General features: G+C 42.9%; 2 protein-coding genes across 3 annotated transcripts in view; one reads left to right on the plus strand and one right to left on the minus strand.

Moving 5' to 3' along the window:
- Positions 1 to 3,412: 3,412 nt before the first annotated feature.
- Positions 3,413 to 9,745, plus strand: gpr137ba (G protein-coupled receptor 137Ba). Of its 2 annotated transcripts, XM_015943950.3 has the most exons (7): positions 3,413 to 4,090; positions 5,901 to 5,950; positions 6,042 to 6,264; positions 6,967 to 7,113; positions 7,548 to 7,676; positions 9,036 to 9,157; positions 9,229 to 9,745. In XM_015943950.3, the coding sequence occupies exons 1-7, from the start codon at positions 3,707 to 3,709 to the stop codon at positions 9,344 to 9,346; spliced, it is 1,173 nt and encodes a 390-aa protein (XP_015799436.1). In that variant the 5' UTR covers positions 3,413 to 3,706; the 3' UTR covers positions 9,347 to 9,745. The 2 variants fall into 2 exon arrangements, with proteins under 2 accessions (XP_015799436.1, XP_070398239.1); XM_070542138.1 differs by lacking the exons at positions 9,036 to 9,157; positions 9,229 to 9,745 and adding an exon at positions 8,325 to 9,029.
- Positions 9,746 to 10,684: 939 nt separating this feature from the next.
- egln1a (egl-9 family hypoxia-inducible factor 1a) overlaps positions 10,685 to 12,666 on the minus strand; it is a 31,773-nt gene continuing 29,791 nt past the window's right edge. The window contains exons 3-5 of the mRNA XM_015943951.3: positions 12,498 to 12,634; positions 12,349 to 12,416; positions 10,685 to 12,263 (exon numbers count right to left, since the gene is read on the minus strand). Of these exons, the coding sequence (XP_015799437.1) occupies positions 12,208 to 12,263; positions 12,349 to 12,416; positions 12,498 to 12,634 (261 nt within the window). The 3' untranslated portion in view covers positions 10,685 to 12,207. The remainder of the gene's footprint in view (positions 12,264 to 12,348; positions 12,417 to 12,497; positions 12,635 to 12,666) is intronic.

The following is a 12,666-nucleotide window of genomic DNA, read 5'->3' on the forward strand; positions in this document are numbered from 1 at the left end:
AGACCAAAGAAAAAGTTCACATTTTTTTTATTTTGGACTGACCAATCACAGACTAAACTAAACATGACTAATTCCGGGCCAATTCCATTAACCGAGTGATTTTTTTGGATAAATTTAGTCCCCAGCCCAGTTGGGATATTGAATCGCATCCTCAGCAGACTCCTGCAGAGGAGCTCCTCCGAGAATATACACAGGTGTGTCCAATCCTGGTCCTCAAGATCCCCTATCCTATCCAGCTTGTTTTATATCTCACCCTGCAGATTCAGAGGCTAAACCACCTGTTCAACAGCCCCTCAGGCTCTGTGGAACACTGCTAATCACCACTGATTCAAATCAGGTGTGTTGAAACAGGGAAGCGTCTAAGACATGCTGGATAGGGGCTCTCGAGGACCAGGACTGGACACCCAGACATTACTGAATGAGGTTAATCAGGAAAACGTCAGGCGCTATAACTCGAGTCAACCAAATGCTGACGTTGACTAAACTTTATCATAATTTTAGCTTTTCAGAGTGGCAATCTTCAAAAAGTTATACGTATTCTAATTTTTATCATTTGTAAACCATGAGTCAAATGAAATGTTTGTGAGAAAACTAAGAAGTATTATATAGAGTTAGCTTTTTTTCTAGTCTGCGTTCATTTTCTGTAAAGACAGTTTCTCCAAATCCAGATTGTTGCACAAGTCTGTACAGATGTCTTCTCTCATTTCCTTCTTATTTCCTTTAAAGGAATCAAACTTCTTGTAATCATTTCAAACAGCGTTGAAGAATATTTGTACAGGTTTACTGATAACATATACAAAGTAATTTCACATGATACTATACTATATTATATTATATTGTATTGTATTATATTATATTATATTATATAAAATTATATTACATTATATTATTTTATATTATATATTATATTATATTGTATAAAATTATATTACATTATATTATTTTATATTATATATTATATTATATTATATAAAATTATATTATATAATATTATTTTATATATTATATTATACATTATATAATATTATATTAAATAAAATTATATTACATTATATTATTTTATATTATATATTATATTATATAATATTATATAAAATTATATTATATAATATTATTTTATATATTATATTATATATTATATAATATTATATTAAATAAAATTATATTACATTATATTATTTTATATTATATATTATATAAAATTATATTATATTATATGAAATTATATTATATAATATTATTTTATACAATATATTATATTATACTATGTTACGTTACGTTATATTCCTATTTAGTTCATAGTTTAGCTTTCTTTGAATGCTTTTAAGGAATATTGAAATATTATATTTTTTGTTTGCTAGGCCACCTCATTCTGATTCGTGAATCATTCAAGTGCAAGTATATAAAACCACAAATGAACTAAAATTGGACCCTTGAATTAGCTTTATTATTGATTCCATGTAACAATCTCAAACAAACCACAATTTGTCACTCCCAAAAATACAGTAAACATACATCTATAATGTTAGAATGTTGTGAAAATGTTCTAAAATATGTATTCCTCCTTATTGTATTGATTCATTAGACGTTAATTTCAGGCATTTATATCTTGTAATTTTGACGATTCTCGCTCACAAATAAGAAAACCTAAATATAAGTCTCTCAGAAAATTAGAACATTGTGAAAATGTTAAATATTGAAAACTCGTTATGTCAAGCCCTTGTTTGTTAATTAAGCCCAAACACCTGCAAGGGTTTTCTGAGCCTCTTAAAGGTCTTGGTCTGGTTTGATAGGAACACAATCATGGGGAAAGCTACTGATCTGACTTATGTTCATATAGACAGCTGTTGACACGTCTTACCTGGTGTCTTACCTGGACTAAGGAGAAAGAAGCTAGACAGAAATTCTCTCTGCAGATGAAAGTGATGTCTGCACGTCATTTGGTAATTAAGGTCCCAGAGTCTGGAGGAAGAATGTAGAGACATGGGATGTCCATTGTAACGTTTGTGATGTCAGCCAGTGATGTTTTGGGGCTCCGTGTCATCTGCTGGTGTCGCTCCACTGGGTTTTCTGACGTCGACAGCCAAAGTCTACCGGCATTTTAGAGCAGTGAATCTCAACTGGTGGCCCGCGGGCCACATCCGGCCTGCCAGACCTTTCTACCCTTTGGGCCCTAACGCCCCCCAATTAGGGGAATTTGAAGTTTAGCAGCAAAATTCACATCCCAAATATCAATCATTGTTTACATTCTCCAAACACATTAAAACTACAATCAAAACAGTTTAGATGGAAAACAAAGCCATTTTAAATATTAATAAATTAATATGAGCTGGCCCTCCCAGTGTCTGCTGGAGAAAACTCCGGCCCTGCACAAATGTTATTGAGCACTCCTGTTTTAGAGAATGTCGCGCTTCCTCCTGTTGACGAGTCGATTGGAAATGCTAATATTGTTTTCCAGCAGGACTTGGCACCTGCCCACACTAAGCCAGGCCTGACCTGAACTCTCCTCCATGGAGAATCTAGGAGGAAGATGAGAGACACCAACAATGCAGATGACCTCAGCAAAGCAACAGACTGATCACCTACATGCCAACCATCTTTTTTCACGATATTCAGATTTTTAGATGTACCAGCATTGTAGAACCAAAATGTTGGTTTTCAAATAGTTATTGGCTGATATCCTGGAATAGCCTACAGTAGTGTGGGATCGCTGCGAGGTTAATTTTACTGAAAATAGCCAGGTAAAAAAAAAACAGTTTAAACCTTTTTGGGAATAATGATCAAGATCATGTGAAAGGCTCTCGATTTACCAATCGATCTACTGCCCAGTCCTCACCTATGGTCATGAGCCTTGGGTAGGCTAACAAGATCGCAGATACAAGCGGCCGAAGTGAGTTTTCTCTGTGGGGTAGCTTGGCTCGGCTTTAGGGAAAGGGCGAGGAGCTCGGGCATTCGGGAGGGACTCGGAGTAGATTCGCTGCTCCTTCATATCCAGACGAGTAAGTTGAGGTGGTTTGGGTATCTTGTTAGGATGTCTCCCTTTTCAGGCATGTCCTGCCGGCAGGAGGCGCCCAGGTCGACCCAGGACACGTTGGAGAAAGTACATCTCCAAACTGGACCTGGAACGCTTTCGGGTCCTACCAGAGGAGCTGGCGGAGGTGGCCGGGGAGAGGACGGTCTGGAACTCCCTAGTTGGGATGCTGCCCCCGCGACCCGGACCCGGATAGACGGAAGAAGACGAGATTGTTTGAAATTGTTCAAAACAATTCTGGCTCCTTATATCATCATCATCATCATCATCATCATCATCACACCGAACCCAAGTGAAATGGGGAAATAGATCTAAAAACTGCCAGCTGGGTTCAGAGGCGCAATGGGAAGCCCCATCATCCATCACAGGGTTAAAGGTACAGTAGCGTGCGTCACTTCTTACGCACACGTTACGCTGCGATCGCACGCGAGGAGGAGGCTGGTCCTCGCAGCGCTGCGGCTCCGTCCTCATCACTGATCATGTGCCTCACTCCCAGGCTGTCTCCGGTTCCTCTGCAGGAAGTCGGACCGCAGCTTGTGTCACCTGTCTCTTTCTGATAGCCGAAGGTTTGTTTTCTTCCGCCTTCTGCGCGTCTCAGCGGCGCCCTCGGCTCTGCTGGGCTGGGCCCGAGAGAGGCTGAGAGAGACTCAGACCCCTCGCCACCACCTTCTCGCCATGGAGGCCCCGGTGGAGGAGGAGAAGGAGCCGTCTCTGATGGACAAGTCCATTCCTCTGCCCACCCTGAGCCCAGCCGTGCCGCCCTACGTGACTCTGAGCCTGACGGTGGTCTACACCGTCTTCTACTCGCTCCTCTTCCTCTTCGTGTACGTGCAGCTGTGGCTGGTGCTCCGGTACCGACACAAGCGCCTCAGCTACCAGACCGTGTTTCTGTTCCTGTGCCTGCTGTGGTCGGCGCTGCGCACCGTGCTCTTCTCCTTCTACTTCAGGAACTTCGTGACAGCCAACACGCTGGGACCTTTCCCCTTCTGGCTGCTCTACTGCTTCCCCGTCTGCCTGCAGTTCTTCACACTCTGCCTCATGAACCTTTACTTTGCACAGGTGAGTTTGGTCAGGATCGCACCTGGTCTAGAGTCTATTCAGCGGGCTTCAGGAACGAGAAGGACCCTGGTCCCTGAGCCATTTCTGCAACTGCAGCTTTCATTTAGATTTCTCCCATTCTGTTTGACTTCTGGTTTAGCAAGTATTGCCCAAATTTGAAATATTGAAATAAATTAAGTAAAAGTAACCATTAAAGCTAAATGTATATTTCTCTTGCAATCTTTCAACACCCACAACCTTGTAGACATGGGCGTAACTATGGGAGAGGGATTGGGGGGATATGGCCCCCACTTTTTCAAGAGGTACTTTTTATCCATTGATGATTTCCACTCATCTTTACTGAAATGAGGTAGAACCTATATATGTAAATGTATAGTCTGACCACGACCCATAGAGAGAGCGTGGTCATGGGGCAGAATCTATTGATGTGTTTAAAACTGTCACCACACGCATTTAGACAGCAAACACTGCTGTAGATGTGGGTCAATAGGGCAGTCCACCATGCACTGTTGAAGAAGACGTAAATACGTCCTTTTCCTCAAAGGAAGTCCGAGTCTGAGTAGTCCAAAGTTCATGTCAAATGAGTCATTGCCATCTTTGTTTTCTTAGCTCAGTCGCTTCAGCCCGCCCACCCAACCGATAGAGCGCTGGGATTGGCCCACCAAACCGATAGAGCGCTGGGATTGGCCCACCAAACCGATAGAACGCTGGGATTGGCCCACCAAACCGATAGAGCGCTGGGATTGGCCCACCAAACCGATAGAGCGCTGGGATTGGCCCACCAAACCGATAGAGCGCTGGGATTGGCCCACCCAACCGATAGAGCGCTGGGATTGGCCCACCAAACCGATCGAGCGCTGGGATTGGCCCACCAAACCGATCGAGCGCTGGGATTGGCAATTCACAAGACTGTTCAGGCCTGCTGAGGTTCCAGTGGAGCGTGTCAAGACTGACCTGCAAAGCAAAATCCTTCTGCTTCTGCTACGGTCTGTCTAGGTTTCCGGTCTAGTAAATGAAATCTATTGAACATACATTCCAAAAATAAGAGTAAAATTTGGATCACTTGGAGAGTGTCGCATCAAAAACGGTCCGGGCAGAAACGGTTCTCTGTTCTCAGTCTCTTCTACCAACAGACGTCTGGGATTTCTCGTTTGGTCATTGTTATGCCCTTCACGATTTTATATCACCAAAAACCTCAACCAAACACTAATTTCCTTTGTGCTAAGTAAATAATGCCATTGTCAGTAACACAAGACACGGTTCTGCATCTCATAAATGGTAAAAACATGGCTGCAACAATGCCAACTCCTAGAAGGATGAAGCTTTTCTTACATACATCAGATTCAGCAGATGAAGATCAAGAGTCCAGTTTTAATTTACTACAAAATATCTGGATACAGAAGATGAAATCAAACACACTGTTTGTAATTTACTGCTGCTAATCTACGGTATGCCACTCTTAGTCATTCCTTTGACTTGATAACAGGGATTATCTCACACGTTGCTGTCAGTAGACACTCATTCAGATCAGCCACTAGCTGCGATGTGAATCGTTTCCGCAGACGCGGACAGAATTCAACTTTTCAGCCAGCTCGGCCCTCTTCCTGAGGATTATTTTTAGCATAATCCTCTTGCGTGAATCACAGTTGAGCGTTAACAGCGAGAGCTGAGAATTGTTCTGCGTATCTCCTAAACATGAAGCTCTAACAGTGTCAACTTCCTGTTTCATCTAAATGTCTGTTTATTCAAGGGAAAGGAATGGAGAAGTGAAAACATGAGTCATTTGCATGATCTTGCTTTCTTTTCTCAGGTTGTTTTCAAGGCAAAGTCGAAGTACGCACCAGAGCTCCTGAGGTACAGGTGAGTGGGTGGATTTCACGTCACACCTTAGTGGTTTTTAGGTGGAATAATTAAAAAATGTATACATGTTTTTTTATCCCCTGCACACCAGGCTGCCCCTGTACCTCCTCTTCCTCTTCATCAGCCTGGTGTTTTTAGTCGTAAACTTGGTGTGTGCTCTGCTGGTGAGGATGTCCTCTGCAGAAGCACACACCATCGTCCTGGTGAGGGTCGCCATCAACGACACTCTTTTTGTCCTGTGTGCGGTCTCGCTCTCCCTGTGTCTGTACAAGATCGCCAAATTGTCGTTGGCCAACATTTACCTGGAGTCTAAGGTGAGACTAATGTTTTAAGTCTCAGAAGGGAATGTGAATAGAGATCTGCACAGTGATGCACTTAGGGATGTCCCGATGCAACTTTTTCTCTTCCGATACGATATCGATATCGCAGCCTTCAGTATTGACCGATTCCGATATCAATCCGATACGATGGCCGCACAAATCATACATACTTTTACCTATTTCGTAGTGTGGAATGTATGAAAGGCTTGATCAAGGGATATTACTCAATCGGAGAACAAGAGCCAATAACAGTAAGTATGAAATAAATGACCATTTTTTTCTTAACTGTTGGTTGCAAAAATGTGAACCTTGACGGACTGCTTGTATCTGAAATTTTTGACGCCGCCCGATACAAACCGATACACTGTTTTTGGGCCGATATCGAATTACTTCCGATATCGATATCAGAACGGGACACCCGTAGGCGCACTTGCAACAAGGGCCTCTGCATGCAGTTTTTGCATATACTCCCCATGCATGAGTATGTACTCCGATTTTCCCCTACAGGCCAAAAACTGCACGTCAGCTTAAAACTGCATGTTTCTTTGGACAGAAGAGTCCACCAAATGAGATCCGACACTACATTCTGTATTAGGTTCCCTAGCAACACAGGCTCCACACTAACAAACACGGATGTGCATTTTTCACAAACTCGCTTCTAGTTTGAGCTTAATTCTGACTGATCTTCTCTTGCAGGGAACGTCGGTGTGCCAGGTGACAGTTATTGGAGCCATAGTCATCCTCCTTTACGCTTCCAGGGCCTGCTACAACCTGGTTGTCCTGGGACTCTCAAACAAAAGCATTAACTCGTTTGACTATGACTGGTACAACGTGTCAGACCAGGTGAATCCACAGATGTCATAATGCACCAAAGGAGCAGTTCAACTTTTTTATAACGAGCTAGTTTTGGAACGAAAAGCTTTTATCTTCGTCATCCACAGGTTATTCTTAGTTTAATTTCAAAATAAAAGGTTTTGAGGGCATTTGCAAGCTTAAGTCTTGCTTTATTAGCTGGCATTTCCTGCACACAAAATGTATTAGGTAGACTCAGCCGTGTTATTTCCTTCTTTAGAAGCAGGAATCTAAATTAGTCTGAGATTGAAGTTACAGCCTTAAATATTTCCACCTTTGTTGATTTGGCCACACCTGCAGCTATTTGCGGACATAAAATACTTGGTGCACTAAAAACTAGTTCTCATAATGAACTCATTTTAAATCTGAAGACGCATCAGTAGGTCGGAGCAGTTTGCAGTCCTTTAACTCGTCTTGTTTTTCAGGCAGATTTGCAGTTGACTCTGGGTGACGTCGGCTACATCGTCTTCGGAGTGGTTCTGTTCGTATGGGAGCTGCTGCCTACTTCTCTTGTTGTTTTCTTCTTCAGAGTGAGGAAACCTAACTTAGACCGGGTGAGCCTGCAGGAATACGCTCTGTCGTTCATAAATGATTCGTTCATTAAATGAATGAAGTTTGCAAACCAAGCTGGTCCTGTTGGGGGAAAAGTAGGTGACCCTTAAACCAAACAAATGTTGGAACACTTAGTGGCGTCTACAACTTCTACCGGGCATTTACGTAAATTCAGCCACGTAGAAGGGTTTTCCATCATGAGCCTCCTGTTTCAGGTCAAAGATCCAATATTAAGCTTCAGCAGGTTCTGCTCGAGTGCAGAGTTCATGGTTCCATCAGTTACAAATGGAGCCCCAGACCATCACACTACCACTGCCGTGTTTGACTGTAGCTAGGATGTTTTAGTGTTTATTTTACTCAAAGTTCCAAAGATTTTTCCCCTAAAAGTCTTGGAGATCATAAAGATGTTTTCTTTGGGTAAAAGTGAGACCCAGCCATCCATTTTCAGCTACTTCTTGGAAATGAGATTAAACATCTCAATGAGATTTTACCTGGTAAAATAAAGGATTATATGTATTATTAGAGGCCCAGACTTTCCTCTCCACAGCCACTTGGGCCAGTTCCTCCAGGGGAATCCCAAGGTGTTCCCTGGCCAGATGTGTTGTAGTCCCTCAAGTGTGTCCTGGGTCTTCATTTCGGTCTCCTCCCAGTTGGACGTAAACCGGAAAACCTCACCAGGAGGCATCGTAACCAGATGCCTGAGCCACCTCAGCTGGCTCCTCTCGATGTGCAGGAGCAGCAGATCTAAATGTGAGACGGACCTTGGAATTCTCCCATGGTGCCATCCCTGCCTTTTTCCTATCGTTGAATCTTGACCTCTGACCTTAACCAAGTAAGTTCTGCATCGCTTTAGATTTTTGTTTTTGAATCTCTTTAAAACCGGCGAAGATGTGTTGCTGCAGCGATTTATTTATACAAGTTATCACTTGTAAGTCGCTTTGGGCAAAAGCATCTGCTGAATACATAAACATTTATTTCTACAGGCGGTGATCATGGTGGAACTGAACTCTGATTTCTAAACGATGTGATTAATCGCAGTTAATTCGTGATTTTAGAGAGGGTCATTCATTTTCCTCGTAGGACCAGGTTGGGTTGTTTCTCCATTTAGTCAAATCATCTGAAACTTGCCTTTTTTTTTCTTTACTGATAACATTTGTCTTATCTGAAACATTTCACCTGCGGGCCAAGTACTCATTCTCTCCCCTTGTTTAAAGTCACTGTGCAGTCAGGTGTGTGACGTTTAATCAAATTTTAGTCAAAGGGAAATCCGTGGTTTGGTTAAAAGCTAAAAGAGATAATTAAATTACGACTCTCTTCAGGATCTTTAGTAAATGACCTAATTCTGTTTTCTGCCCCTGCAGAGCGGCTCAGGCCTTCCTGGCCACGTCTTCTCCTCTCGGGCTTATTTCTTTGACAACCCACGCCGTTATGACAGCGATGACAATCTGGCATGGAGCGTCATGCCTCAGAACATCCAGGCCAGGTAAAAGAAAAAAAAACCATCCAAACTTAGGGAGGTGGAAGTGATCAAGTAACTTGTTTTCTTGTCTCCAGTCTGGCTGCTGACAGCTATGAGTGGGGAAGCCAAAACAGCGGCATTGGCGTCTACATCGGGAGCGACGACAGCTACAGCTGCCCCCCACCTCCTCCAGAGGAGCTCAGCCATTACTGAGTGGATCACGACTCCCCCCCCCCCACCGTGTCTTTAACGTTATCTGTATGTTTTTTCACAATCTGTTACTGACCAATGCACAGCGAGACTAACGAGACTCATTTTTCTTTTTGCCAGTATGATGGCTCAGAAATGGGACGTGACCTTTTGCACATTTCTTGTACAAAATTTGATCTGCTCATGAACCTCTTCAGTTAGTTTGTTGAAATAGTGTAATTTATTTCCTCACCTTTGTAATATGTACTGTAATACTATTTTATGTACTGTTTATGAAAATGTTTAATTTCATACCAATGTTTATAGAGATTTGTTTAAATCGTTGATTTTAAAACTGTAAAAATGCTCGTTACATTTTTTGTATTAAATCCCTAAACCTCATTAAATTTATCTTTTGCTTTAGCGCCCTCTAGCGTCAGCTTTGCAGAAAGAATTCCTCAGGCCACTTTAATAGATACAGCAGTTTAATTGGTTAAAACAATCCGTTGATCACGTGACAAAAACGGCACTGCTCATCTAGACATGACTCGTTTAAACTGGGGATCAGAATAGAGGGGAAAGGATTTACGTGACTTTGCATCATTGTTGGTCTGAATGTGGAGAAACTGATGGTCTTCTAGAATTTTCACCCACAACCATTTCTGGGACTTAAAAATGGTCTGAAAATAGAAAATATCCAGTGAAAAAAATAAGAGGTCTGCAGAACAGCATCTCAGGACCACACCAGCTGCTCCAGATGGTCTCCAGCAGCAGAAGACCACACCTGTTCAGGAAACACTTAAGGATCAGCCCAACCGCACCATTAGAGGCTGGAAAAAACATTTCCTGGTCTGACTTCAGCAGTAACATTCAGATGGTTGGGCCATAATCTGGTGTCACCAACATGAAAGCATACATCCACTGGATCAGCGCAGTGGTGGTTGTAATAGTGTAACCGTATAGGGTGCCGTATTGGACCCCTTAGCACCACCTGAACCTGGTTCAAACCCCACAGCCTACCCGAGTACTGTTGCTGACCATGTCCATCTCCGTATGACCAGGTGGACCCATCTTCTGATACAGCAGGGTGATGCACCACCTAACAAAGCTCAGATCTTCTCTAACTGGTTTCTAGAACAACCATGAGTTCAACGGCCTCCACAGTCACCAGATCTCAGTCCAGTGATGCTGTCGATGTGGAGAACCTCTGAGGAGCCTTTCAAACACCTTCTGGAATGATCTGTAAAATCCTAACTCACTGTAACCATCAGGACACCGACTAAAAATGAAATTTCCAACATTCTTCTGAAGAATGATTATCTTTTAAGAGATTCTGAACAAAACGACCAGCAGGCCAAACAGTGTTTTGTCACTTCTCAGTTTTATTGAGGAACTTTCTTTTAAAAAGATGGTTTGCCTTCTAAAAGCTTTAAATACATCATGTACCCTGAAAGTTAAGACTTTAGCGAGAGGCAGCTCACCTACAGGATATGAACATTCTCAGATGGATTTTGTGAGACAGAATTTGAAATGATCTGTAAAACTTGGCGAAGACAAAAAAAAAAAGAGACTCCGCCCGTAGCGGAGCGTCGAGGGATCCAACTGAAACAGACCACTAACTGGTAACTGGTGTGGGATTTTTAACCAGGAACAAGTAAACCAACTTGCAGAGCATTTTATGCAACTGTTTGCAGGCAGCAGTGTTGGTACACGGAGATGTTTTCATTAATATTTAAATCATGCTATGTGAGTTATCTGCAGAAATGAGCAGTAGCATATCCATACGTGCACCTGACACCTCACGAACTGAGAAAACGTCTGTTTTGTTGTGAAAAGGCGGGACAGAGGTTTGAAAATTTGATTTTCAAAAGGCTTCCTTTCGAGGGGTCTGCGTGAAATGCCAACGTCCTCACCTTAGCTGAGCAGATCTCAGGAGATATTTATGGAATCAGGCACAAAGACGTAGAAATCCAGGAAAAATAATCCTGCCAACGGCCGCCAGATCAGCAAGCAGCTACAACGTTAAGGTGGCACTAATTCCAAACAAGTAAAAACTAATCTCATCTATTTTTAAAGATGGGAAAGTTGAATTCAAAAAGATATTTGGGGAAGTTTTCATATAAAAAATAATAATTTATAAGGTGCATTGTCTCAATTAGACAAAATCCACATTTAAGACGGATATCTGGTTCCATGTGAACATGAAATGATCGGCTGAGGCGGAGAACTGGTCGTCCCAAAGGGAACTTGTTTTCATGTTTGGGGGTCAAAACAAAAAATGGCACAAAGAAAAAGGTGCTGCACACAGGTGTCCAGCAGGGGGCGCATGCTGCTTTGCATGACTCCAGAGGAAACCGAGCCACACATACGGTTTATGTCCTTTTCTGAGTGGAAGAGAAGCAAGATCACAACAACTGGGATGAAAGATCGTCCTGGCAGGAAAAATATGACTTTAATTCAGATTAGTCCTCAAATTATTTGAAAAGGAAGCTCATCTCAACAGCCCCGTTCCATGTGAGAAAAGCTCCATGACACGCATGCAAAACACTGACTGTACCTTTAAGGAATGAAGTGGAGGGAAACGACGCGTGTGGGACGCTGACCTGAAGCCTTCTGTCTGAACTGTAAATGTGAACGAGCTGAGAGGGAGGGGGAACAAGAGAAAATCCCTTTTCGGTAAACGTTGACATTCAATGTCCTTTAGTCTGTCCGCTCTGCTGTGACCAACAGAAATGACTTTAAACTTCTTGTTATGCAAGATTTTTTTACCCATTCAAGCACAGATTAGCTGTGTTGCCATTAGAACACAAACACATGCTCAGGTATAGGCCACTTTCTTAAGATGGAGCACTTGTAGGCTGCTGGCGACAGACGAGCTCTTCCTCCTAGCTGGGATCCGACGGTTTCTCAAGCTCCACTTTTACTCCTTTTTCTCCCGCACCTGCACGCAAAGGAAACACGCGAGATCCAGCCAAAGAACACAAAGGAGCTGAAACAACAGCGACGCCTCTTCGCTCGGATCCTACCTGTTAAATACTTTTCTTTAGCTCTGGCTCGCTCGTCTGCATCAAAGTACCACACGGTGATGGCATACCTGCAGAGACGGGTTTAAGAGAGCTGTGAGGAAAAGCGTGTGTGCAGTCCGAGCGGGTGCACGGCGGCTTCAGATGCTGACCTTGTGGCCAGAGCGGGCTGGACCTCGTGAGGGTTCCGTCTGTCCGACCAGAACAGCAGCAGGCGGTCGAATGTTGGCTCTATGTCGGCAAACTTGGATTTACCTTCTGGGAAGATTCGGAGAAGGCCGCCGTGTTCCTGGGAGAGCAGAGAAATAAATGCAATAAGTA

The sequence above is a fragment of the Nothobranchius furzeri genome, chromosome 12 (assembly GCF_043380555.1).
Source record: "Nothobranchius furzeri strain GRZ-AD chromosome 12, NfurGRZ-RIMD1, whole genome shotgun sequence".
Taxonomy (NCBI): domain Eukaryota; kingdom Metazoa; phylum Chordata; class Actinopteri; order Cyprinodontiformes; family Nothobranchiidae; genus Nothobranchius; species Nothobranchius furzeri.